Here is a 27,550-nt window from a genome sequence, read left to right as displayed (position 1 = left end):
CCCAAATATTTTTTCAGAGCTAGATGCAGAAAAATATTATATTCAATTTGCAACCTGATGGAGGTCAGTATAGATGGACTAATAGAACAAGTCCCACATGCTGCTAGAAGCCAAATATTTTTTCAGAGCTAGATGCAGAAAAATATTATATTCAATTTGCAACCTGATGGAGGTCAGTATAGATGGACTAATAGAACAAGTCCCACACACTGCTAGAAGCCCAAATATTTTTTCAGAGCTAGATGCAGAAAAATATTATATTCAATTTGCAACCTGATGGAGGTCAGTATAGATGGACTAATAGAACAAGTCCCACACGCTGCTAGAAGGCCAAATATTTTTTCAGAGCTAGATGCAGAAAAATATTATATTCAATTTGCAACCTGATGGAGGTCAGTATAGATGGACTAATAGAACAAGTCCCACACACTGCTAGAAGCCCAAATATTTTTTCAGAGCTAGATGCAGAAAAATATTATATTCAATTTGCAACCTGATGGAGGTCAGTATAGATGGACTATTAGAACAAGTCCCACACACTGCTAGAAGGCCAAATATTTTTTCAGAGCTAGATGCAGAAAATTATTATATTCAATTTGCAACCTGATGGAGGTCAGTATAGATGGACTAATAGAACAAGTCCCACATGCTGCTAGAAGCCAAATATTTTTTCAGAGCTAGATGCAGAAAAATATTATATTCAATTTGCAACCTGATGGAGGTCAGTATAGATGGACTAATAGAACAAGTCCCACACACTGCTAGAAGCCCAAATATTTTTTCAGAGCTAGATGCAGAAAAATATTATATTCAATTTGCAACCTGATGGAGGTCAGTATAGATGGACTAATAGAACAAGTCCCACACGCTGCTAGAAGGCCAAATATTTTTTCAGAGCTAGATGCAGAAAAATATTATATTCAATTTGCAACCTGATGGAGGTCAGTATAGATGGACTAATAGAACAAGTCCCACACACTGCTAGAAGCCCAAATATTTTTTCAGAGCTAGATGCAGAAAAATATTATATTAAATTTGCAACCTGATGGAGGTCAGTATAGATGGACTAATAGAACAAGTCCCACACACTGCTAGAAGGCCAAATATTTTTTCAGAGCTAGATGCAGAAAATTATTATATTCAATTTGCAACCTGATGGAGGTCAGTATAGATGGACTAATAAAACAAATCCCACACACAGCTAGAAGCCCAAATATTTTTTCAGAGGTAGATGCAGAAAAAAATTATATTCAGTTTGCAACCTGATGGAGGTCAGTATAGATGGACTAATAGAACAAGTCCCACACACAGCTAGAATCCCAAATATTTTTTCAGAGCTAGATGCAGAAAAAAATTATATTCAATTTGCAAGGTGATGGAGGTCAGTATAGATGGACTAATAGAACAAGTCCCACACACTTCTAGAAGGCCAAATATTTTTTCAGAGGTAGATGCAGAAAAATATTATATTCAATTTGCAACCTGATGGAGGTCAGTATAGATGGACTAATAGAACAAGTCCCACACACTGCTAGAAGGCCAAATATTTTTTCAGAGCTAGATGCAGAAAAAAATTATATTCAATTTGCAACCTGATGGAGGTCAGTATAGATGGACTAATAGAACAAGTCCCACACACAGCTAGAAGCCCAAATATTTTTTCAGAGGTAGATGCAGAAAAAAATTATATTCAATTTGCAACCTGATGGAGGTCAGTATAGATGGACTAATAGAACAAGTCCCACACACTGCTAGAAGGCCAAATATTTTTTCATAGCTAGATGCAGAAAAATATTATATTCAATTTGCAACCTGATGGAGGTCAGTATAGATGGACTAATAGAACAAGTCCCACACACTGCTAGAAGGCCAAATATTTTTTCAGAGCTAGATGCAGAAAAATATTATATTCAATTTGCAACCTGATGGAGGTCAGTATAGATGGACTAATAGAACAAGTCCCACACACTGCTAGAAGGCCAAATATTTTTTCAGAGCTAGATGGAGAAAAATATTATATTCAATTTGCAACCTGATGGAGGTCAGTATAGATGGACTAATAGAACAAGTCCCACACACAGCTAGAGGCCCAAATATTTTTTCAGAGGTTCAATGCAGAAAAAAATTATATTCAGTTTGCAACCTGATGGAGGTCAGTATAGATGAACTAATAGAACAAGTCCCACACACAGCTAGAAGCCCAAATATTTTTTCAGAGCTAGATGCAGAAAAATATTATATTCAATTTGCAACCTGATGGAGGTCAGTATAGATGGACTAATAGAACAAGTCCCACACACTGCTAGAAGGCCAAATATTTTTTCAGAGCTAGATGCAGAAAAATATTATATTCAATTTGCAACCTGATGGAGGTCAGTATAGATGGACTAATAGAACAAGTCCCACACACTGCTAGAAGGCCAAATATTTTTTTAGAGCTAGATGGAGAAAAATATTATATTCAATTTGCAACCTGATGGAGGTCAGTATAGATGGATTAATAGAACAAGTCCGACACACAGCTAGAAGCCCAAATATTTTTTCAGAGGTTCAATGCAGAAAAAAATTATATTCAAATTGCAACCTGATGGAGGTCAGTATAGATGGACTAATAGAACAAGTCCCACACACTGCTAGAAGGCCAAATATTTTTTCAGAGCTAGATGCAGAAAAATATTATATTCAATTTGCAACCTGATGGAGGTCAGTATAGATGGACTAATAGAACAAGTCCCACACACTGCTAGAAGGCCAAATATTTTTTCAGAGCTAGATGCAGAAAAATATTATATTCAATTTGCAACCTGATGGAGGTCAGTATAGATGGACTAATAGAACAAGTCCCACACACTGCTAGAAGGCCAAATATTTTTTTAGAGCTAGATGGAGAAAAATATTATATTCAATTTGCAACCTGATGGAGGTCAGTATAGATGGACTAATAGAACAAGTCCCACACACTGCTAGAAGGCCAAATATTTTTTCAGAGCTAGATGCAGAAAAATAGTATATTCAAATTGCAACCTGATGGAGGTCAGTATAGATGGACTAATAGAACAAGTCTCACACACTGCTAGAAGGCCAAATATTTTTTCAGAGCTAGATGCAGAAAAATATTATATTCAATTTGCAACCTGATGGAGGTCAGTGTAGATGGACTAATAGAACAAGTCCCACACACTGCTAGAAGGCCAAATATTTTTTCAGAGCTAGATGCAGAAAAAAATTATATTCAATTTGCAACCTGATGGAGGTCAGTATAGATGGACTAATAGAACAAGTCCCACACACAGCTAGAAGCCCAAATATTTTTTCAGAGGTAGATGCAGAAAAAAATTATATTCAATTTGCAACCTGATGGAGGTCAGTATAGATGGACTAATAGAACAAGTCCCACACACTGCTAGAAGCCCAAATATTTTTTCAGAGCTAGATGCAGAAAAATATTATATTCAATTTGCAACCTGATGGAGGTCAGTATAGATGGACTAATAGAACAAGTCCCACACACTGCTAGAAGCCCAAATATTTTTTCAGAGCTAGATGCAGAAAAATATTATATTCAATTTGCAACCTGATGGAGGTCAGTATAGATGGACTAATAGAACAAGTCCCACACACTGCTAGAAGGCCAAATATTTTTTCAGAGCTAGATGCAGAAAATTATTATATTCAATTTGCAACCTGATGGAGGTCAGTATAGATGGACTAATAGAACAAGTCCCACATGCTGCTAGAAGCCAAATATTTTTTCAGAGCTAGATGCAGAAAAATATTATATTCAATTTGCAACCTGATGGAGGTCAGTATAGATGGACTAATAGAACAAGTCCCACACACTGCTAGAAGCCCAAATATTTTTTCAGAGCTAGATGCAGAAAAATATTATATTCAATTTGCAACCTGATGGAGGTCAGTATAGATGGACTAATAGAACAAGTCCCACACACTGCTAGAAGGCCAAATATTTTTTCAGAGCTAGATGCAGAAAATTATTATATTCAATTTGCAACCTGATGGAGGTCAGTATAGATGGACTAATAAAACAAATCCCACACACAGCTAGAAGCCCAAATATTTTTTCAGAGGTAGATGCAGAAAAAAATTATATTCAGTTTGCAACCTGATGGAGGTCAGTATAGATGGACTAATAGAACAAGTCCCACACACAGCTAGAATCCCAAATATTTTTTCAGAGCTAGATGCAGAAAAAAATTATATTCAATTTGCAACGTGATGGAGGTCAGTATAGATGGACTAATAGAACAAGTCCCACACACTTCTAGAAGGCCAAATATTTTTTCAGAGGTAGATGCAGAAAAATATTATATTCAATTTGCAACCTGATGGAGGTCAGTATAGATGGACTAATAGAACAAGTCCCACACACTGCTAGAAGGCCAAATATTTTTTCAGAGCTAGATGCAGAAAAAAATTATATTCAATTTGCAACCTGATGGAGGTCAGTATAGATGGACTAATAGAACAAGTCCCACACACAGCTAGAAGCCCAAATATTTTTTCAGAGGTAGATGCAGAAAAAAATTATATTCAATTTGCAACCTGATGGAGGTCAGTATAGATGGACTAATAGAACAAGTCCCACACACTGCTAGAAGGCCAAATATTTTTTCATAGCTAGATGCAGAAAAATATTATATTCAATTTGCAACCTGATGGAGGTCAGTATAGATGGACTAATAGAACAAGTCCCACACACTGCTAGAAGGCCAAATATTTTTTCAGAGCTAGATGCAGAAAAATATTATATTCAATTTGCAACCTGATGGAGGTCAGTATAGATGGACTAATAGAACAAGTCCCACACACTGCTAGAAGGCCAAATATTTTTTCAGAGCTAGATGGAGAAAAATATTATATTCAATTTGCAACCTGATGGAGGTCAGTATAGATGGACTAATAGAACAAGTCCCACACACAGCTAGAAGCCCAAATATTTTTTCAGAGGTTCAATGCAGAAAAAAATTATATTCAGTTTGCAACCTGATGGAGGTCAGTATAGATGAACTAATAGAACAAGTCCCACACACAGCTAGAAGCCCAAATATTTTTTCAGAGCTAGATGCAGAAAAATATTATATTCAATTTGCAACCTGATGGAGGTCAGTATAGATGGACTAATAGATCAAGTCCCACACACTGCTAGAAGGCCAAATATTTTTTCAGAGCTAGATGCAGAAAAATATTATATTCAATTTGCAACCTGATGGAGGTCAGTATAGATGGACTAATAGAACAAGTCCCACACACTGCTAGAAGGCCAAATATTTTTTTAGAGCTAGATGGAGAAAAATATTATATTCAATTTGCCACCTGATGGAGGTCAGTATAGATGGATTAATAGAACAAGTCCGACACACAGCTAGAAGCCCAAATATTTTTTCAGAGGTTCAATGCAGAAAAAAATTATATTCAAATTGCAACCTGATGGAGGTCAGTATAGATGGACTAATAGAACAAGTCCCACACACTGCTAGAAGGCCAAATATTTTTTCAGAGCTAGATGCAGAAAAATATTATATTCAATTTGCAACCTGATGGAGGTCAGTATAGATGGACTAATAGAACAAGTCCCACACACTGCTAGAAGGCCAAATATTTTTTCAGAGCTAGATGCAGAAAAATATTATATTCAATTTGCAACCTGATGGAGGTCAGTATAGATGGACTAATAGAACAAGTCCCACACACTGCTAGAAGGCCAAATATTTTTTTAGAGCTAGATGGAGAAAAATATTATATTCAATTTGCAACCTGATGGAGGTCAGTATAGATGGACTAATAGAACAAGTCCCACACACTGCTAGAAGGCCAAATATTTTTTCAGAGCTAGATGCAGAAAAATAGTATATTCAATTTGCAACCTGATGGAGGTCAGTATAGATGGACTAATAGAACAAGTCTCACACACTGCTAGAAGGCCAAATATTTTTTCAGAGCTAGATGCAGAAAAATATTATATTCAATTTGCAACCTGATGGAGGTCAGTGTAGATGGACTAATAGAACAAGTCCCACACACTGCTAGAAGGCCAAATATTTTTTCAGAGCTAGATGCAGAAAAAAATTATATTCAATTTGCAACCTGATGGAGGTCAGTATAGATGGACTAATAGAACAAGTCCCACACACAGCTAGAAGCCCAAATATTTTTTCAGAGGTAGATGCAGAAAAAAATTATATTCAATTTGCAACCTGATGGAGGTCAGTATAGATGGACTAATAGAACAAGTCCCACACACTGCTAGAAGCCCAAATATTTTTTCAGAGCTAGATGCAGAAAAATATTATATTCAATTTGCAACCTGATGGAGGTCAGTATAGATGGACTAATAGAACAAGTCCCACATGCTGCTAGAAGCCAAATATTTTTTCAGAGCTAGATGCAGAAAAATATTATATTCAATTTGCAACCTGATGGAGGTCAGTATAGATGGACTAATAGAACAAGTCCCACACACTGCTAGAAGCCCAAATATTTTTTCAGAGCTAGATGCAGAAAAATATTATATTCAATTTGCAACCTGATGGAGGTCAGTATAGATGGACTAATAGAACAAGTCCCACACGCTGCTAGAAGGCCAAATATTTTTTCAGAGCTAGATGCAGAAAAATATTATATTCAATTTGCAACCTGATGGAGGTCAGTATAGATGGACTAATAGAACAAGTCCCAAACACTGCTAGAAGCCCAAATATTTTTTCAGAGCTAGATGCAGAAAAATATTATATTCAATTTGCAACCTGATGGAGGTCAGTATAGATGGACTAATAGAACAAGTCCCACACACTGCTAGAAGCCCAAATATTTTTTCAGAGCTAGATGCAGAAAAATATTATATTCAATTTGCAACCTGATGGAGGTCAGTATAGATGGACTAATAGAACAAGTCCCACACACTGCTAGAAGGCCAAATATTTTTTCAGAGCTAGATGCAGAAAATTATTATATTCAATTTGCAACCTGATGGAGGTCAGTATAGATGGACTAATAGAACAAGTCCCACATGCTGCTAGAAGCCAAATATTTTTTCAGAGCTAGATGCAGAAAAATATTATATTCAATTTGCAACCTGATGGAGGTCAGTATAGATGGACTAATAGAACAAGTCCCACACACTGCTAGAAGCCCAAATATTTTTTCAGAGCTAGATGCAGAAAAATATTATATTCAATTTGCAACCTGATGGAGGTCAGTATAGATGGACTAATAGAACAAGTCCCACACGCTGCTAGAAGGCCAAATATTTTTTCAGAGCTAGATGCAGAAAAATATTATATTCAATTTGCAACCTGATGGAGGTCAGTATAGATGGACTAATAGAACAAGTCCCACACACTGCTAGAAGCCCAAATATTTTTTCAGAGCTAGATGCAGAAAAATATTATATTCAATTTGCAACCTGATGGAGGTCAGTATAGATGGACTAATAGAACAAGTCCCACACACTGCTAGAAGGCCAAATATTTTTTCAGAGCTAGATGCAGAAAATTATTATATTCAATTTGCAACCTGATGGAGGTCAGTATAGATGGACTAATAAAACAAATCCCACACACAGCTAGAAGCCCAAATATTTTTTCAGAGGTAGATGCAGAAAAAAATTATATTCAGTTTGCAACCTGATGGAGGTCAGTATAGATGGACTAATAGAACAAGTCCCACACACAGCTAGAATCCCAAATATTTTTTCAGAGCTAGATGCAGAAAAAAATTATATTCAATTTGCAACGTGATGGAGGTCAGTATAGATGGACTAATAGAACAAGTCCCACACACTTCTAGAAGGCCAAATATTTTTTCAGAGGTAGATGCAGAAAAATATTATATTCAATTTGCAACCTGATGGAGGTCAGTATAGATGGACTAATAGAACAAGTCCCACACACTGCTAGAAGGCCAAATATTTTTTCAGAGCTAGATGCAGAAAAAAATTATATTCAATTTGCAACCTGATGGAGGTCAGTGTAGATGGACTAATAGAACAAGTCCCACACACAGCTAGAAGCCCAAATATTTTTTCAGAGGTAGATGCAGAAAAAAATTATATTCAATTTGCAACCTGATGGAGGTCAGTATAGATGGACTAATAGAACAAGTCCCACACACTGCTAGAAGGCCAAATATTTTTTCATAGCTAGATGCAGAAAAATATTATATTCAATTTGCAACCTGATGGAGGTCAGTATAGATGGACTAATAGAACAAGTCCCACACACTGCTAGAAGGCCAAATATTTTTTCAGAGCTAGATGCAGAAAAATATTATATTCAATTTGCAACCTGATGGAGGTCAGTATAGATGGACTAATAGAACAAGTCCCACACACTGCTAGAAGGCCAAATATTTTTTCAGAGCTAGATGGAGAAAAATATTATATTCAATTTGCAACCTGATGGAGGTCAGTATAGATGGACTAATAGAACAAGTCCCACACACAGCTAGAAGCCCAAATATTTTTTCAGAGGTTCAATGCAGAAAAAAATTATATTCAGTTTGCAACCTGATGGAGGTCAGTATAGATGAACTAATAGAACAAGTCCCACACACAGCTAGAAGCCCAAATATTTTTTCAGAGCTAGATGCAGAAAAATATTATATTCAATTTGCAACCTGATGGAGGTCAGTATAGATGGACTAATAGAACAAGTCCCACACACTGCTAGAAGGCCAAATATTTTTTCAGAGCTAGATGCAGAAAAATATTATATTCAATTTGCAACCTGATGGAGGTCAGTATAGATGGACTAATAGAACAAGTCCCACACACTGCTAGAAGGCCAAATATTTTTTTAGAGCTAGATGGAGAAAAATATTATATTCAATTTGCAACCTGATGGAGGTCAGTATAGATGGATTAATAGAACAAGTCCGACACACAGCTAGAAGCCCAAATATTTTTTCAGAGGTTCAATGCAGAAAAAAATTATATTCAAATTGCAACCTGATGGAGGTCAGTATAGATGGACTAATAGAACAAGTCCCACACACTGCTAGAAGGCCAAATATTTTTTCAGAGCTAGATGCAGAAAAATATTATATTCAATTTGCAACCTGATGGAGGTCAGTATAGATGGACTAATAGAACAAGTCCCACACACTGCTAGAAGGCCAAATATTTTTTCAGAGCTAGATGCAGAAAAATACTATATTCAATTTGCAACCTGATGGAGGTCAGTATAGATGGACTAATAGAACAAGTCCCACACACTGCTAGAAGGCCAAATATTTTTTTAGAGCTAGATGGAGAAAAATATTATATTCAATTTGCAACCTGATGGAGGTCAGTATAGATGGACTAATAGAACAAGTCCCACACACTGCTAGAAGGCCAAATATTTTTTCAGAGCTAGATGCAGAAAAATAGTATATTCAAATTGCAACCTGATGGAGGTCAGTATAGATGGACTAATAGAACAAGTCTCACACACTGCTAGAAGGCCAAATATTTTTTCAGAGCTAGATGCAGAAAAATATTATATTCAATTTGCAACCTGATGGAGGTCAGTGTAGATGGACTAATAGAACAAGTCCCACACACTGCTAGAAGGCCAAATATTTTTTCAGAGCTAGATGCAGAAAAAAATTATATTCAATTTGCAACCTGATGGAGGTCAGTATAGATGGACTAATAGAACAAGTCCCACACACAGCTAGAAGCCCAAATATTTTTTCAGAGGTAGATGCAGAAAAAAATTATATTCAATTTGCAACCTGATGGAGGTCAGTATAGATGGACTAATAGAACAAGTCCCACACACTGCTAGAAGCCCAAATATTTTTTCAGAGCTAGATGCAGAAAAATATTATATTCAATTTGCAACCTGATGGAGGTCAGTATAGATGGACTAATAGAACAAGTCCCACATGCTGCTAGAAGCCAAATATTTTTTCAGAGCTAGATGCAGAAAAATATTATATTCAATTTGCAACCTGATGGAGGTCAGTATAGATGGACTAATAGAACAAGTCCCACACACTGCTAGAAGCCCAAATATTTTTTCAGAGCTAGATGCAGAAAAATATTATATTCAATTTGCAACCTGATGGAGGTCAGTATAGATGGACTAATAGAACAAGTCCCACACGCTGCTAGAAGGCCAAATATTTTTTCAGAGCTAGATGCAGAAAAATATTATATTCAATTTGCAACCTGATGGAGGTCAGTATAGATGGACTAATAGAACAAGTCCCAAACACTGCTAGAAGCCCAAATATTTTTTCAGAGCTAGATGCAGAAAAATATTATATTCAATTTGCAACCTGATGGAGGTCAGTATAGATGGACTAATAGAACAAGTCCCACACACTGCTAGAAGGCCAAATATTTTTTCAGAGCTAGATGCAGAAAATTATTATATTCAATTTGCAACCTGATGGAGGTCAGTATAGATGGACTAATAGAACAAGTCCCACATGCTGCTAGAAGCCAAATATTTTTTCAGAGCTAGATGCAGAAAAATATTATATTCAATTTGCAACCTGATGGAGGTCAGTATAGATTGACTAATAGAACAAGTCCCACACACTGCTAGAAGCCCAAATATTTTTTCAGAGCTAGATGCAGAAAAATATTATATTCAATTTGCAACCTGATGGAGGTCAGTATAGATGGACTAATAGAACAAGTCCCACACGCTGCTAGAAGGCCAAATATTTTTTCAGAGCTAGATGCAGAAAAATATTATATTCAATTTGCAACCTGATGGAGGTCAGTATAGATGGACTAATAGAACAAGTCCCACATACTGCTAGAAGCCCAAATATTTTTTCAGAGCTAGATGCAGAAAAATATTATATTCAATTTGCAACCTGATGGAGGTCAGTATAGATGGACTAATAGAACAAGTCCCACACACTGCTAGAAGGCCAAATATTTTTTCAGAGCTAGATGCAGAAAATTATTATATTCAATTTGCAACCTGATGGAGGTCAGTATAGATGGACTAATAAAACAAATCCCACACACAGCTAGAAGCCCAAATATTTTTTCAGAGGTAGATGCAGAAAAAAATTATATTCAGTTTGCAACCTGATGGAGGTCAGTATAGATGGACTAATAGAACAAGTCCCACACACAGCTAGAAGCCCAAATATTTTTTCAGAGCTAGATGCAGAAAAAAATTATATTCAATTTGCAACGTGATGGAGGTCAGTATAGATGGACTAATAGAACAAGTCCCACACACTTCTAGAAGGCCAAATATTTTTTCAGAGCTAGATGCAGAAAAATATTATATTCAATTTGCAACCTGATGGAGGTCAGTATAGATGGACTAATAGAACAAGTCCCACACACTGCTAGAAGGCCAAATATTTTTTCAGAGCTAGATGCAGAAAAAAATTATATTCAATTTGCAACCTGATGGAGGTCAGTATAGATGGACTAATAGAACAAGTCCCACACACAGCTAGAAGCCCAAATATTTTTTCAGAGGTAGATGCAGAAAAAAATTATATTCAATTTGCAACCTGATGGAGGTCAGTATAGATGGACTAATAGAACAAGTCCCACACACTGCTAGAAGGCCAAATATTTTTTCATAGCTAGATGCAGAAAAATATTATATTCAATTTGCAACCTGATGGAGGTCAGTATAGATGGACTAATAGAACAAGTCCCACACACTGCTAGAAGGCCAAATATTTTTTCAGAGCTAGATGCAGAAAAATATTATATTCAATTTGCAACCTGATGGAGGTCAGTATAGATGGACTAATAGAACAAGTCCCACACACTGCTAGAAGGCCAAATATTTTTTCAGAGCTAGATGGAGAAAAATATTATATTCAATTTGCAACCTGATGGAGGTCAGTATAGATTGACTAATAGAACAAGTCCCACACACAGCTAGAAGCCCAAATATTTTTTCAGAGGTTCAATGAAGAAAAAAATTATATTCAGTTTGCAACCTGATGGAGGTCAGTATAGATGGACTAATAGAACAAGTCCCACACACAGCTAGAAGCCCAAATATTTTTTCAGAGCTAGATGCAGAAAAATATTATATTCAATTTGCAACCTGATGGAGGTCAGTATAGATGGACTAATAGAACAAGTCCCACACACTGCTAGAAGGCCAAATATTTTTTCAGAGCTAGATGCAGAAAAATATTATATTCAATTTGCAACCTGATGGAGGTCAGTATAGATGGACTAATAGAACAAGTCCCACACACTGCTAGAAGGCCAAATATTTTTTTAGAGCTAGATGGAGAAAAATATTATATTCAATTTGCAACCTGATGGAGGTCAGTATAGATGGATTAATAGAACAAGTCCGACACACAGCTAGAAGCCCAAATATTTTTTCAGAGGTTCAATGCAGAAAAAAATTATATTCAGTTTGCAACCTGATGGAGGTCAGTATAGATGGACTAATAGAACAAGTCCCACACACAGCTAGAAGCCCAAATATTTTTTCAGAGCTAGATGCAGAAAAATATTATATTCAATTTGCAACCTGATGGAGGTCAGTATAGATGGACTAATAGAACAAGTCCCACACACAGCTAGAAGCCCAAATATTTTTTCAGAGCTAGATGCAGAAAAATATTATATTCAATTTGCAACCTGATGGAGGTCAGTATAGATGGACTAATAGAACAAGTCCCACACGCTGCTAGAAGGCCAAATATTTTTTCAGAGCTAGATGCAGAAAAATATTATATTCAATTTGCAACCTGATCGAGGTCAGTATAGATGGACTAATAGAACAAGTCCCACACACTGCTAGAAGCCCAAATATTTTTTCAGAGCTAGATGCAGAAAAATATTATATTCAATTTGCAACCTGATGGAGGTCAGTATAGATGGACTAATAGAACAAGTCCCACACACTGCTAGAAGGCCAAATATTTTTTCAGAGCTAGATGCAGAAAATTATTATATTCAATTTGCAACCTGATGGAGGTCAGTATAGATGGACTAATAAAACAAGTCCCACACACAGCTAGAAGCCCAAATATTTTTTCAGAGGTAGATGCAGAAAAAAATTATATTCAGTTTGCAACCTGATGGAGGTCAGTATAGATGGACTAATAGAACAAGTCCCACACACAGCTAGAAGCCCAAATATTTTTTCAGAGCTAGATGCAGAAAAAAATTATATTCAATTTGCAACGTGATGGAGGTCAGTATAGATGGACTAATAGAACAAGTCCCACACACTGCTAGAAGGCCAAATATTTTTTCAGAGCTAGATGCAGAAAAATATTATATTCAATTTGCAACCTGATGGAGGTCAGTATAGATGGACTAATAGAACAAGTCCCACACACTGCTAGAAGGCCAAATATTTTTTCAGAGCTAGATGCAGAAAAAAATTATATTCAATTTGCAACCTGATGGAGGTCAGTATAGATGGACTAATAGAACAAGTCCCACACACAGCTAGAAGCCCAAATATTTTTTCAGAGGTAGATGCAGAAAAAAATTATATTCAATTTGCAACCTGATGGAGGTCAGTATAGATGGACTAATAGAACAAGTCCCACACACTGCTAGAAGGCCAAATATTTTTTCATAGCTAGATGCAGAAAAATATTATATTCAATTTGCAACCTGATGGAGGTCAGTATAGATGGACTAATAGAACAAGTCCCACACACTGCTAGAAGGCCAAATATTTTTTCAGAGCTAGATGCAGAAAAATATTATATTCAATTTGCAACCTGATGGAGGTCAGTATAGATGGACTAATAGAACAAGTCCCACACACCGCTAGAAGGCCAAATATTTTTTCAGAGCTAGATGGAGAAAAATATTATATTCAATTTGCAACCTGATGGAGGTCAGTATAGATGGACTAATAGAACAAGTCCCACACACAGCTAGAAGCCCAAATATTTTTTCAGAGGTTCAATGCAGAAAAAAATTATATTCAGTTTGCAACCTGATGGAGGTCAGTATAGATGGACTAATAGAACAAGTCCCACACACAGCTAGAAGCCCAAATATTTTTTCAGAGCTAGATGCAGAAAAATATTATATTCAATTTGCAACCTGATGGAGGTCAGTATAGATGGACTAATAGAACAAGTCCCACACACAGCTAGAAGCCCAAATACTTTTTCAAAGGTAGATGCAGAAAAAAATTATATTCAGTTTGCAACCTGATGGAGGTCAGTATAGATGGACTAATAGAACAAGTCCCACACACAGCTATAAGCCCAAATATTTTTTCAGAGCTAGATGCAGAAAAAAATTATATTCAATTTGCAACGTGATGGATGTCAGTATAGATGGACTAATAGAACAAGTCCCACACACTGCTAGAAGGCCAAATATTTTTTCAGAGCTAGATGCAGAAAAATATTATATTCAATTTGCAACCTGATGGAGGTCAGTATAGATGGACTAATAGAACAAGTCCCACACACTGCTAGAAGGTCAAATATTTTTTCAGAGCTAGATGCAGAAAAAAATTATACTCAATTTGCAACCTGATGGAGGTCAGTTTAGATGGACTAATAGAACAAGTCCCACACACAGCTAGAAGCCCAAATATTTTTTCAGAGGTAGATGCAGAAAAAAATTATATTCAATTTGCAACCTGATGGAGGTCAGTATAGATGGACTAATAGAACAAGTCCCACACACTGCTAGAAGGCCAAATATTTTTTCAGAGCTAGATGCAGAAAAATATTATATTCAATTTGCAACCTGATGGAGGTCAGTATAGATGGACTAATAGAACAAGTCCCACACACTGCTAGAAGGCCAAATATTTTTTCAGAGCTAGATGGAGAAAAATATTATATTCAATTTGCAACCTGATGGAGGTCAGTATAGATGGACTAATAGAACAAGTCCCACACACAGCTAGAAGCCCAAATATTTTTTCAGAGGTTCAATGCAGAAAAAAATTATATTCAGTTTGCAACCTGATGGAGGTCAGTATAGATGGACTAATAGAACAAGTCCCACACACAGCTAGAAGCCCAAATATTTTTTCAGAGCTAGATGCAGAAAAATATTATATTCAATTTGCAACCTGATGGAGGTCAGTATAGATGGACTAATAGAACAAGTCCCACACACAGCTAGAAGCAAAAATACTTTTTCAAATGTAGATGCAGAAAAAAATTATATTCAGTTTGCAACCTGATGGAGGTCAGTATAGATGGACTAATAGAACAAGTCCCACACACAGCTATAAGCCCAAATATTTTTTCAGAGCTAGATGCAGAAAAAAATTATATTCAATTTGCAACGTGATGGAGGTCAGTATAGATGGACTAATAGAGCAAGTCCCACACCCTGCTAGAAGGCCAAATATTTTTTCAGAGCTAGATGCAGAAAAATATTATATTCAATTTGCAACCTGATCGAGGTCAGTATAGATGGACTAATAGAACAAGTCCCACACACTGCTAGAAGCCCAAATATTTTTTCAGAGCTAGATGCAGAAAAATATTATATTCAATTTGCAACCTGATGGAGGTCAGTATAGATGGACTAATAGAACAAGTCCCACACACTGCTAGAAGGCCAAATATTTTTTCAGAGCTAGATGCAGAAAATTATTATATTCAATTTGCAACCTGATGGAGGTCAGTATAGATGGACTAATAAAACAAGTCCCACACACAGCTAGAAGCCCAAATATTTTTTCAGAGGTAGATGCAGAAAAAAATTATATTCAGTTTGCAACCTGATGGAGGTCAGTATAGATGGACTAATAGAACAAGTCCCACACACAGCTAGAAGCCCAAATATTTTTTCAGAGCTAGATGCAGAAAAAAATTATATTCAATTTGCAACGTGATGGAGGTCAGTATAGATGGACTAATAGAACAAGTCCCACACACTGCTAGAAGGCCAAATATTTTTTCAGAGCTAGATGCAGAAAAATATTATATTCAATTTGCAACCTGATGGAGGTCAGTATAGATGGACTAATAGAACAAGTCCCACACACTGCTAGAAGGCCAAATATTTTTTCAGAGCTAGATGCAGAAAAAAATTATATTCAATTTGCAACCTGATGGAGGTCAGTATAGATGGACTAATAGAACAAGTCCCACACAAAGCTAGAAGCCCAAATATTTTTTCAGAGGTAGATGCAGAAAAAAATTATATTCAATTTGCAACCTGATGGAGGTCAGTATAGATGGACTAATAGAACAAGTCCCACACACTGCTAGAAGGCCAAATATTTTTTCATAGCTAGATGCAGAAAAATATTATATTCAATTTGCAACCTGATGGAGGTCAGTATTGATGGACTAATAGAACAAGTCCCACACACTGCTAGAAGGCCAAATATTTTTTCAGAGCTAGATGCAGAAAAATATTATATTCAATTTGCAACCTGATGGAGGTCAGTATAGATGGACTAATAGAACAAGTCCCACACACTGCTAGAAGGCCAAATATTTTTTCAGAGCTAGATGGAGAAAAATATTATATTCAATTTGCAACCTGATGGAGGTCAGTATAGATGGACTAATAGAACAAGTCCCACACACAGCTAGAAGCCCAAATATTTTTTCAGAGGTTCAATGCAGAAAAAAATTATATTCAGTTTGCAACCTGATGGAGGTCAGTATAGATGGACTAATAGAACAAGTCCCACACACAGCTAGAAGCCCAAATATTTTTTCAGAGCTAGATGCAGAAAAATATTATATTCAATTTGCAACCTGTTGGAGGTCAGTATAGATGGACTAATAGAACAAGTCCCACACACAGCTAGAAGCCCAAATACTTTTTCAAAGGTAGATGCAGAAAAAAATTATATTCAGTTTGCAACCTGATGGAGGTCAGTATAGATGGACTAATAGAACAAGTCCCACACACAGCTATAAGCCCAAATATTTTTTCAGAGCTAGATGCAGAAAAAAATTATATTCAATTTGCAACGTGATGGATGTCAGTATAGATGGACTAATAGAACAAGTCCCACACACTGCTAGAAGGCCAAATATTTTTTCAGAGCTAGATGCAGAAAAATATTATATTCAATTTGCAACCTGATGGAGGTCAGTATAGATGGACTAATAGAACAAGTCCCACACACTGCTAGAAGGCCAAATATTTTTTCAGAGCTAGATGCAGAAAAAAATTATATTCAATTTGCAACCTGATGGAGGTCAGTATAGATGGACTAATAGAACAAGTCCCACACACAGCTAGAAGCCCAAATATTTTTTCAGAGGTAGATGCAGAAAAAAATTATATTCAATTTGCAACCTGATGGAGGTCAGTATAGATGGACTAATAGAACAAGTCCCACACACTGCTAGAAGGCCAAATATTTTTTCAGAGCTAGATGCAGAAAAATATTATATTCAATTTGCAACCTGATGGAGGTCAGTATAGATGGACTAATAGAACAAGTCCCACACACTGCTAGAAGGCCAAATATTTTTTCAGAGCTAGATGGAGAAAAATATTATATTCAATTTGCAACCTGATGGAGGTCAGTATAGATGGACTAATAGAACAAGTCCCACACACAGCTAGAAGCCCAAATATTTTTTCAGAGGTTCAATGCAGAAAAAAATTATATTCAGTTTGCAACCTGATGGAGGTCAGTATAGATGGACTAATAGAACAAGTCCCACACACAGCTAGAAGCCCAAATATTTTTTCAGAGCTAGATGCAGAAAAATATTATATTCAATTTGCAACCTGATGGAGGTCAGTATAGATGGACTAATAGAACAAGTCCCACACACAGCTAGAAGCCCAAATACTTTTTCAAATGTAGATGCAGAAAAAAATTATATTCAGTTTGCAACCTGATGGAGGTCAGTATAGATGGACTAATAGAACAAGTCCCACACACAGCTATAAGCCCAAATATTTTTTCAGAGCTAGATGCAGAAAAAAATTATATTCAATTTGCAACGTGATGGAGGTCAGTATAGATGGACTAATAGAACAAGTCCCACACCCTGCTAGAAGGCCAAATATTTTTTCAGAGCTAGATGCAGAAAAATATTATATTCAATTTGCAACCTGATGGAGGTCAGTATTGATGGACTAATAGAACAAGTCCCACACACTGCTAGAAGGCCAAATATTTTTTCAGAGCAAGATACAGAAAAAAATTCTATTCAATTTGCAACCTTATGGAGGTCAGTATAGATGGACTAATAGAATGATGTTATGCCCAAAATTTTTTACTTCACTAGGTGCAGTAAAAAAATTGGTATTCTATACACAGGTGGTGTAGCTTGCAACACATATAGGCTACTCCACTGACTAACACACTCTGCAATAGGCCAAAAAGGATTAGCTTTTCTAGATTTAGCCAAATGCTGTGGAAAAAAACTTGCACAGCACTGGCACAGACCTGCCTGGCTAAAACTGATAGGATCTGATCTAACTTAGTCCTGAAAAGGACTGCAATTACAATTAGTCTTTACTCCCAACCTATCTATTTAAGAGCACAGACCTGCCTGATAAAATTTTTTCGGAAATGCTGTAACCTAGTCCTTAAAAGGACTGCAATCACAACTATTCCCTACTCCCAAGCTATCTGTAGATTTGTGCGAAAATTGGCTTGAAATTAACAAGGTATAGCGCACACAGCAACAGCGGTGCCGTCTAACACGCAGCTGCAGCAGTGAGAAAATGGTGGCGACGGGGAAAATGGCTGGGTCTTATAGGGCAAGGACATGTGACATACACTGCCAATGACACATGCCCTTGCTTGTGTGAAAAAAAGCACTTCGCTCCGTGTGTGCGCTGCTGATAGGCTGACAGATTGCACCTCCCCACTGTAAATGCGGGAAAGAGAAAAAAAAAATGGAGATCTTCATTATTCCTGCAGAGATCCATCCCCTGCCCCTCCCCCCACCCCGCTGTACACTCAAACTGCGTATTAACATTAATTTTCATCATTACTGAGAAAAAATCCAGTTATGATTTTTGTGCACGAACAATTATCGAACATAATCTCGAACAGCCGAATTTTTTTCAAATCGTTCGCGTTCGCCGAACGGCTCGAACACCGCCCAAAACAGCTCGAATTTGAGATTGGTGAACAGTTCAAGTCGAACACCGCTCATCTCTAATCACGGGTACCTGATCTCCCACCCGAGCATTCCAGAAATACTTGCCAAGCGCCGAGCATCTCGAGCAGTGAGATGCTCTGGCGAGTACCGAGTAGTGACGAGCACGCTCACTCATCACTAGATTTGAACCCAGGACCCCAGCTGTGCAAGGCTGCAGTGCTAACCACTAAGCCACCATGCTGCCCTATGGTTTAACACATATTCTAGTTTGTTTCACACTTCTGTATTGCTTCTTGTTTACATATGTGTTCCTTTGTGGTTTTGCTGCCCTTATTCTGAATCTGTATTGTGGACATTCCAATAGGACCAAGGAAAATCTTTGCATGAACAGATGTGTATAGACTTTGACTGATACTGTACCCTTGCCCTTTTATGTCTTATCTGGAGTTATCACTTTAAGGAAATATGTAAATTCATTAATAATACCATCTGGAAAATTTATACTACAAGGTGATAGCTTTTTATTACTCATTTCAAAAGAATAATAACACTTTACAATAATAATAGTTATTAGTAAGAGTATCTTAATCATTATTGCTACTGTTATTATTACTCTTTTAACTTCTTGCTGTGTACCCTAAGTTAAATTCTAAACATTATATTTTTTTGTGTATAATAATTATTATTCAACACAATTGTTTCTGATTGCATTGATGAGAAAGGTGGAAAGGTAGGAGGTATACTTTTCATCAGAACTTGCACATGCTAGCATGAGTTCAATACACTTTTATTAGAACAGAATTGGCCTATTTGATAACTTTCTCTGTAAAGTCTTAACATAAGTGCAAAATATCATTTGCTAAACGGAAAGAGTGAAAACACTTTTCCTGCTGTGCACAGTTGTATCTTTAAGTAATAAAACAGCTCCAGTCGGAAATAAAAGGATAGGGTTCAAAGAGCAATTAAGATGAGTGTGTACTACAGTATGGTTAAGCTAAATTCTGCTTACTTATATAATCAATAAATCAAGATGTTGAAATGTTTCTCGATTCCACACTTAAATAAAGATTATGCTCTAACACTAGGGTTTCACTGTATAAGAGATTGTCACACACCATATAGGATTGAGAGGCAAATTATGTAAATTACCATTTTCCCTGGAAAGTGTAACAAAGGCCCTCAGCAAGGATATAGTAAGTATATATTTGCAGCTTTTATAACTAGAGTTGCTTACCTTATGATACTATAATGAGTTTTAATAAAAAAAAGTCCACTGATCAAGAAAAAGGAAGGATTTCATTCTATTTCTACTGTGAGCCTTACATAAAGTAAATACAATTGTTCTGTCCTCGCTACACGTTATCCTGGGATGTATGTGTACTCCGACAGGCAGCTAAACCTTATCTACTTGTAATCCAATAAGGAGACTGTGTCTTGTAGTCTATGCAGTTTATTGAACGATTAGTAGATGAATTTGGTAAAACTAGGAGCAATGGAAAAACAAACAATCAATATGTGTATACACAACACAGAATTACATGAAGTCAATGGCAGAACAGCATATAACATGTAATGAAGCAGCTTGCAAGTCTCATAAGTATAACTGGAAGATGCAGGGATTAGAGTCCTACATATCAGGTGTCTGCAATCAGGAAAAGCATAGTCTGTCTTACCAACGATGCTATCACAAGAGAGATAAAATGGTGGACGTCTTCTCTGCAATCAGTCTGTGTGGAAAAGGACCTTCCTTCTCCCAGAGTGCATCACTACAGACAAAACTATGGTGTGCTGAGTAGATCAAAAAGGAAACAAATGCAGACAAACAAACTCAACATTCAGCCGCTAGAGGGAGTCAGTGAGCTGCAAACAAGAAATGGGTCTGTCTGAAGACATAACACTCCCCGTCTGGCATCAATGGATGTCACCATCCTGGTCCTTCAAGGGTAAAAGTAGAACTAGTTTGGATATTGGTCTGAGGAACGTCTTTGGTTCGTCTCTTCTGGTCATCCACACTTCCACTTTCCGGACATTTCCATCTTTGCTAGGGAACATTGCAGTTACTAAGCCAAGTGGCCACTGGTTTCTGTGGGTTTGAACGTCTTTCACAAGTACGAGGTCACCAATGTTCAGATTGTGTCTTGTAGATTGCCACTTTGTCCGTGGTTGCAGTGTAGATAGGTATTGCTTGCGCCACCTGTCCCAGAATGTATTTGCAAGACTTTGTACCTGTCTCCACTGTCGCTTATAAAGGTCTTTGACATTAAATTCTCCTGGAGGAACGCTGAATGGTCCTGTTTTCTGGGTAAGGAGAGTTGCTGGAGTCAATAGTAAGGGTTCTTCAGGGTCATTCGGGATTGGAGCCAAGGGTCTGGCATTTATTATAGCCACTGCTTCGGACATAAAGGTTATTAAGCTTTCGAGGGTGAGCCTTGTTGTGCCTGCTTGAAACAGAATTGAGTCAAGAATTCTTCGAACTACACCAATCATTCTTTCCCAAGATCCTCCCATGTGAGACGAGTGAGGTGGGTTAAAGGTCCATGTGCAACTCTGGTCACTAAGGAATCTCTCAATAGGTTTGCAGTCCATATTTGAAGGAATTCCCAATTCTTTGACTGCCCCAACAAAGTTAGTACCTCTGTCTGAACGTATGTGTTTGATGGGGCCTCGGATGGCAATGAATCATCTGAGAGCGTTAATGAAACTCGAAGTGTCGAGGGACTCAATGACCTCTATGTGAATAGCTCTGATGGACATGCAGGTGAATATGACTGCCCAACGTTTACTATTGGCTTGACTGCTTCTTGTCTGTCGCGTAGCAACTGACCAAGGTCCAAATACATCAAGATCAACGCTTGTAAAAGGAGGGTCCATGCTGAGTCTGTCTGCTGGGAGGTCAGCCATCTTTTGGGTTTGAGTTGAACCACGAAGTCTGCGACAGGTGATGCATTTAAAGATGACGCTGCTGATGAGTTTTTTTGCGCCGACAATCCATAGGCCGGCAGTTCTTATGGCTCCTTCTGTGAATAGTCTTCCTTGGTGCTTGACCAAATTGTGGTAGTGCTGTACAATCAAACAGGCGACGTGACACTTTCCGGGAAGGATAAGAGAGAATTTTCCTATAAACTCTATTTTAGCTTCTTTTTGTCGGCCTCCCACTCTCAGCAGGCCACTGTTATCGATGAATGGATCGAGTTTTCTCAAAACGCTGTTTGCTGGTACTGAGGTCTAATTCATGAGGCATTGAATTTCTCTTGGGTAGGCTTCCCTTTGAACGGTGAAGATGATGTGATTTCTAGAAAAATCCAAATCCGGGGTAGCGTAGGTATTCTCACAAAGATGCCAGCCTTTACATCTGTCTATATCACAAGTTCTGGTGGCTTTAAATGAGCGAGCTATGTGAGACAAACAGGTGATAGCTCGGATGAGTGACTTCCAGCTTGAAAACTTGTCGAATCTGTGGGATCCGAGTTGAATATCCGAGGTTGTCGTATGAAGTGTAGACACCTGAGAGCGGATTTCGACGTCTGAGTCCTCCTCTACCAGCTCGAAGGTTTCGGAGGATAGTTCTTTGCTGTATAACAGTTTTGGTCCTGAGAGCCATGTTGTACTCTCTAGCTGATTAGCATCTACTGATCTAGTAGCGTGATCTGCGGGATTATGATCTGTAGCTATGTAATGCCACTGCTTTGGATGTACGGATCTTCTGATTCGTAGCACTCTGTTGTTCACATAGACGTAGAACCGTCTTGTCTCGTTGTAGATATAACCTAGGACTACTTTGCTGTCCATATAGAACTTAGTTTCCTCTAGATCCATGTCCATCTCAGATGAAATGAGTTCAGCTAACTCGACAGCTAATACAGCAGCACAAAGCTCTAACCTGGGTATAGTGTGCTCTGGGAGTGGTGCAAGTTTGGCTTTCCCCATGACAAATCCGATATGAATCTGACCTTTAGAGTCCACCGTCTTAATGTACGCAATGGCAGCAATTGCCTGGACAGAAGCATCTGAGAATACGAAGAGGTTCTGGCTCTGCATCTCTGTAGAAGGCACGGAGGCGTATGGTCTCGGCACGTTCAGTTTTGTCAGGGCTGCAAGGGAGTTCCTCCATTCCTCCCAGAGGATCCTCTTGTCAGGTGGCAGAGGTGTATCCCAGTCGGATGTTTCACGAATTAAGTCTCTTAATAAGGCCTTACCCTTTATCGTAACTGGAGCTGCAAATCCTAAGGGATCATATAGGCTGTTGACGGTGGATAGAACGCCTCTACGCGTGAAGGGTTTTTCTTCCTGGCTGATTTGGAAGGTGAAAGTGTCTGACTTTAAATTCCAAATAAGACCGAGGCAGCGTTGCATTGGAACAGGGTCAATTCCTAAGTCCATGTCTCTAAGACCGTTGCATAAGTCCTGAGAAGGAAACGCTTCCATCAGATCTTGGCTGTTAGAGGCTATTTTGTGAAGCCTGAGGTTAGAGCAGGCAAGCATCTCCTGAGCTCTCCTGAGGAGACTGATGGCTGTCTCATTTGAAGGCATGGCTTTCAAGCAGTCATCGACTTAGAAGTCCTTGTCTATGAATTGTTTGACATCGGATCCATATTCTGCTTCTCCTTCTTGAGCAGACCTTTTGAGTCCATAAATGGCAACTGCGGGTGAAGGACTGTTGCCGAAAATGTGTACCCTCATGCGATACTCTGTGACTTCATTAGAAGGATTATTGTCTCTGTACCAGAGGAACCTTAAGAAATTCCTGTCTTTTTCTTTCACGAGGAAGCAGTGGAACATCTGCTGAAGCTCGGCGACAAAGGCAATGGAATCCTTACGGAAACGCATCAGTACTCCCAGCAGTTTGTTGTTGAGGTCTGGACCTGTTAGGAGGATATCATTCAGAGAGACATTTCCGAACTTGGCGCTAGAATCAAACACCACTCTAATCTGGCCCGGTTTCTTTGGGTGGTATACTCCGAACATGGGTAGGAACCAGCATTCATCAGAGTCTTTGAGAGTGGGAGCTATCTCTGCGTGATTGTTTTCGAAAATCTTTTCCATGAAGGAGAAAAAGTGCTCTTTCATTTCTGGTTTCCTTTGAAAATTGTGCTTGAGAGAGGAGAAACATTTTAACACTTGATCTCTGTTATTTGGCAAACGTGGTCTGTGGGTTCTGAAGGGAAGAGGTGCGACCCAGCTGTTAGTCTCATCTTTAACAAGTCCCTTGCCCATTATCTCTAAGAACAGCTTGTCTTCTATAGACATTGCCAGCTGATTGTCTTGTTTGATTCTCTGGAAAACTGCGCACCCTAACTGATCCTCATAGCTGTTGGGTAATTGGGTGCTGTATGGCAGTTCCTTGATATGAAAGTCATTGTTACAGGGTTGGAACAAAGATGGATGACCATTCTCCAGCATGTTAGTAAGCATACTTGTCGCAGAGGTGGGAGTGTGCATGCGCCCTAGGCACACGTCTCCTACTATGACCCATCCCAAGTCTAGCCTTTGAGCATAAGGAGCGTTGCGGGGTCCATTGATGTGGTGTCTCACTTTATGGACTTGCAGGATATCTCTTCTCAAGAGCAGGACTATTTGGGCTTGATGATCGAGTTGTGGTATAAGATGTGCTATATGTTTTAAGTGAGCATGGTGGATCGCTACATCTGGTGTTGGAATTTCAGATCTGTTGTCAGGAATTTGGTTACATTCAATGATTGTAGGTAATGGCTGGCTGAACTGTCCATCTATGGATTCAATTTGGTAATCAGCAACTTTCCTTCCCGTTGTCATCACAGTACCTGCACATGTTTTTAGTGAATAGGGAGTATTTGGCCCTTTGACGTTGAATAGATCGAAGAACGCTGATCTAGCCAAGGATCTGTTACTTTGATCATCCAAGATGGCATATAGTTTTACGGCTTTGTCTCTGTGGCCCTTTGGGTAAACTCTGACAAGGCAGATTTTGGAGCAGGACCTACTGTCTATTGACCCTTTGCAAATTTCAGTACATTGTGAAGTGATCTCTGGTGTAGTTGTAGTCGTGTTCCTTTCCTCCCTGCCTTGCTCATTGTCCGTTGAAGTGTTTTTGGCACTCCAAGGGGCTGAGCCAGGGTGTAGTGCTGTGTTGTGGTCTGCAGTGCCACATTCTGAGCATTTCACACTGACCTTACAGTCCTTTGCAAGATGTGATGTAGATGAACAGCACTTGTAGCATATACCGTTTTCTTTCAAGAAGCTCTTACGATCCTGCATAGGTTTCACTCTGAAGGCTCTGCATTTCAGGAGAGGATGAGGCTTTTGATGAAGGGAGCACTGCTTGCTGGGTTCTTGTTCCTTTGTCTCTACTTGAGAGTAGTTGCCAGACCTGTGAACAGAACCTGAAGAAGAAACATTAGTCTTGTGTACTGCTACAGACGTCTTGCGTGGATTGGGAGCTGGTGTCGGTGTGGCATACGACAGCATAAAGTCGAAGCTAGGGTCGTTCCTGATCCTTGCCTGTTGATGCACAAATTCTACGAAAACGGAGAAGGGAGGAAATGGAGCATTGTGTTTATATTTGTACGTTGATCCATGTGTGAGCCACTTTTCCCGCAGATTGTCGGGCAACTTTTGGACTATAGAGTTAACACCTCTTGCTGTGTCGAGGAATGTGAGTCCTGGTAAGTCCTCTTCGCATTTTGCAACCTGGACTTCCATTAGCAGGTCACTTAACTCTCTGAGTTTCTGAAGACCTTTGTTAAATATTTTGGGAAAATCGTCTATTCTTTTAAATAAGCACTTTCTATTGCCTCTGCTGAGCCGTAACACTCATCCAGTCTGTCCCAGATCATTTGAGACCAATCTCGGGGTTGTTTATATTAATGTCTCTGAACCTTGATGCGTGTCTACTTGACTCTTCTCCAAGATATTTGACTAAGAGGTCTACCTCTTCTCTCTCTGACAACTCCAAGTCTCTAGTAACATTTTGGAAAGAATCTCTCCAGGCCCTATAGCCTCCAGCATGGTCGTTGAATTTTAAGAGCCCTTTGGCCACTAGTTCACTTTGTGTAAAGAAATTGGCAAAGTCTGTTGTGAATTGGTTATCAGTAGGGTATACTGGTGGAGGTGCGTTCATACCTGCTAGTGTCCTCTGGGTGGCGCCAGCCGGTGCTATCTTGTTTCGGCGTGATGAAAGACGTGCCAGGAAGGTGCTTTGCTTCGGTAACCTGTTGAGTGACAGGGTTGTCACTAGCAGAATTGTATTCACGTTTATAACTGATCTGGGTATGCCTGCCATGTTGAATTCTGTTTGTTTCACTGGAGATATCGCATTCTTGCTTTAGTATTGGCTCAGGATTGTAATTTGAATCAGGGAGCTCATTGACATACTGAGTTGTGTGCTGTAATGAGTCCTGTGAGATAAGCTTCAGACTCGGCATACTGCTTTGTCTTTGCAAATCAGGGAGTTGTGCAGCCTCTAAGAACTCTGCTTCAGCCACAGTGGCTGCAGCTTCCTTTTCTGCTGTTAGTTTTTCTAAGGCGGCATCCAGACGTGCCTTATCAAGTTGCGCTCTCCGTTCTCTGTGCGCTTTCTCTATCTGCATTCTTGTTTCTTGCTCTGCTTTTTCTAGCTTGAGATGCATTTCCTGGTTAGCAAATGTTGCTCGTGTTTTGGCAGCTTCAGCTTTTGCCCGGGCAATGGCGGCAGCGTTGCTGATAGATGATGCCTTTGAGGAGGCAGAAGCTACGGATTTCGTACTGTATGATTTTTGGGACATGGTGCCTTTAAGGGAATGCTTGGCTGTGCAGAGATTGCTGTAGCTGTATTAAGTCTCTGTGTAGCCGGTGTCCTGAATCTCACTAGCCGGTAGCCGTTGTTTTACTGTTCTGTCCTCGCTACACGTTATCCTGGGATGTGTGTGTACTCCGACAGGCAGCTAAACCTTATCTACTTGTAATCCAATAAGGAGACTGTGTCTTGTAGTCTATGCAGTTTATTGAACGATTAGTAGATTAATTTGGTAAAACTAGGAGCAATGGAAAAACAAACAATCAATATGTGTATACACAACTCAGAATTACATGAAGTCAATGGCAGAACAGCATATAACATGTAATGAAGCAGCTTGCAAGTCTCATAAGTGTAACTGGAAGATGCAGGGATTAGAGTCCTACATATCAGGTGTCTGCAATCAGGAAAAACATAGTCTGTCTTACCAACGATGCTATCACAAGAGAGATACAATGGTGGACGTCTTCTCTGCAATCAGTCTGTGTGGTAAAGGACTTTCCTTCTCCCAGAGTGCATCACTACAGACAAAACTATGGTGTGCTGAGTAGATCAAAAAGGAAACAAATGCAGACAAACAAACTCAACATTCGGCCGCTAGAGGGAGTCAGTGAGCTGCAAACAAGAAATGGGTCTGTCTGAAGACATAACAACAATAGATTTTATGTGTGAACTGGAAGTTACTTTACCAATGTAAGCTTATACAACCTAGTTTTAACGTTGCAGGGATTGAGACAGAGAGACAACCATACTGATCATAAGAGCTTACACTCTACAGGAAAGAGATTGGGATAAGAACCCTGCTGATCA

General features: G+C 38.6%; 1 protein-coding gene and 1 long non-coding RNA gene across 3 annotated transcripts in view; one reads left to right on the top strand and one right to left on the bottom strand.

Moving 5' to 3' along the window:
• The window catches only part of LOC141252301 (uncharacterized), a 557,231-nt gene that overhangs the window by 281,702 nt on the left and 247,979 nt on the right, over positions 1 to 27,550 (top strand). The window lies entirely within an intron of this gene.
• LOC141210669 (uncharacterized) lies at positions 23,542 to 27,250 on the bottom strand. The gene is made up of 2 exons (XM_073664755.1): positions 27,169 to 27,250; positions 23,542 to 26,978 (listed from the first exon to the last, which is right to left on the bottom strand). The coding sequence occupies exon 2, from the start codon at positions 25,666 to 25,668 to the stop codon at positions 23,542 to 23,544; it is 2,127 nt and encodes a 708-aa protein (XP_073520856.1). The 5' UTR covers positions 25,669 to 26,978; positions 27,169 to 27,250.

The sequence above is a fragment of the Phyllobates terribilis genome, unplaced genomic scaffold (genome assembly GCF_046119375.1).
Source record: "Phyllobates terribilis strain yellow unplaced genomic scaffold, ASM4611937v1 Scaffold_2__4_contigs__length_985480577, whole genome shotgun sequence".
In the NCBI taxonomy this organism is placed as follows: Eukaryota; Metazoa; Chordata; class Amphibia; order Anura; family Dendrobatidae; genus Phyllobates; species Phyllobates terribilis.
Note: the sequence above shows the minus strand (reverse complement) of the source record. Positions and strands in the feature narration are given on the sequence as shown.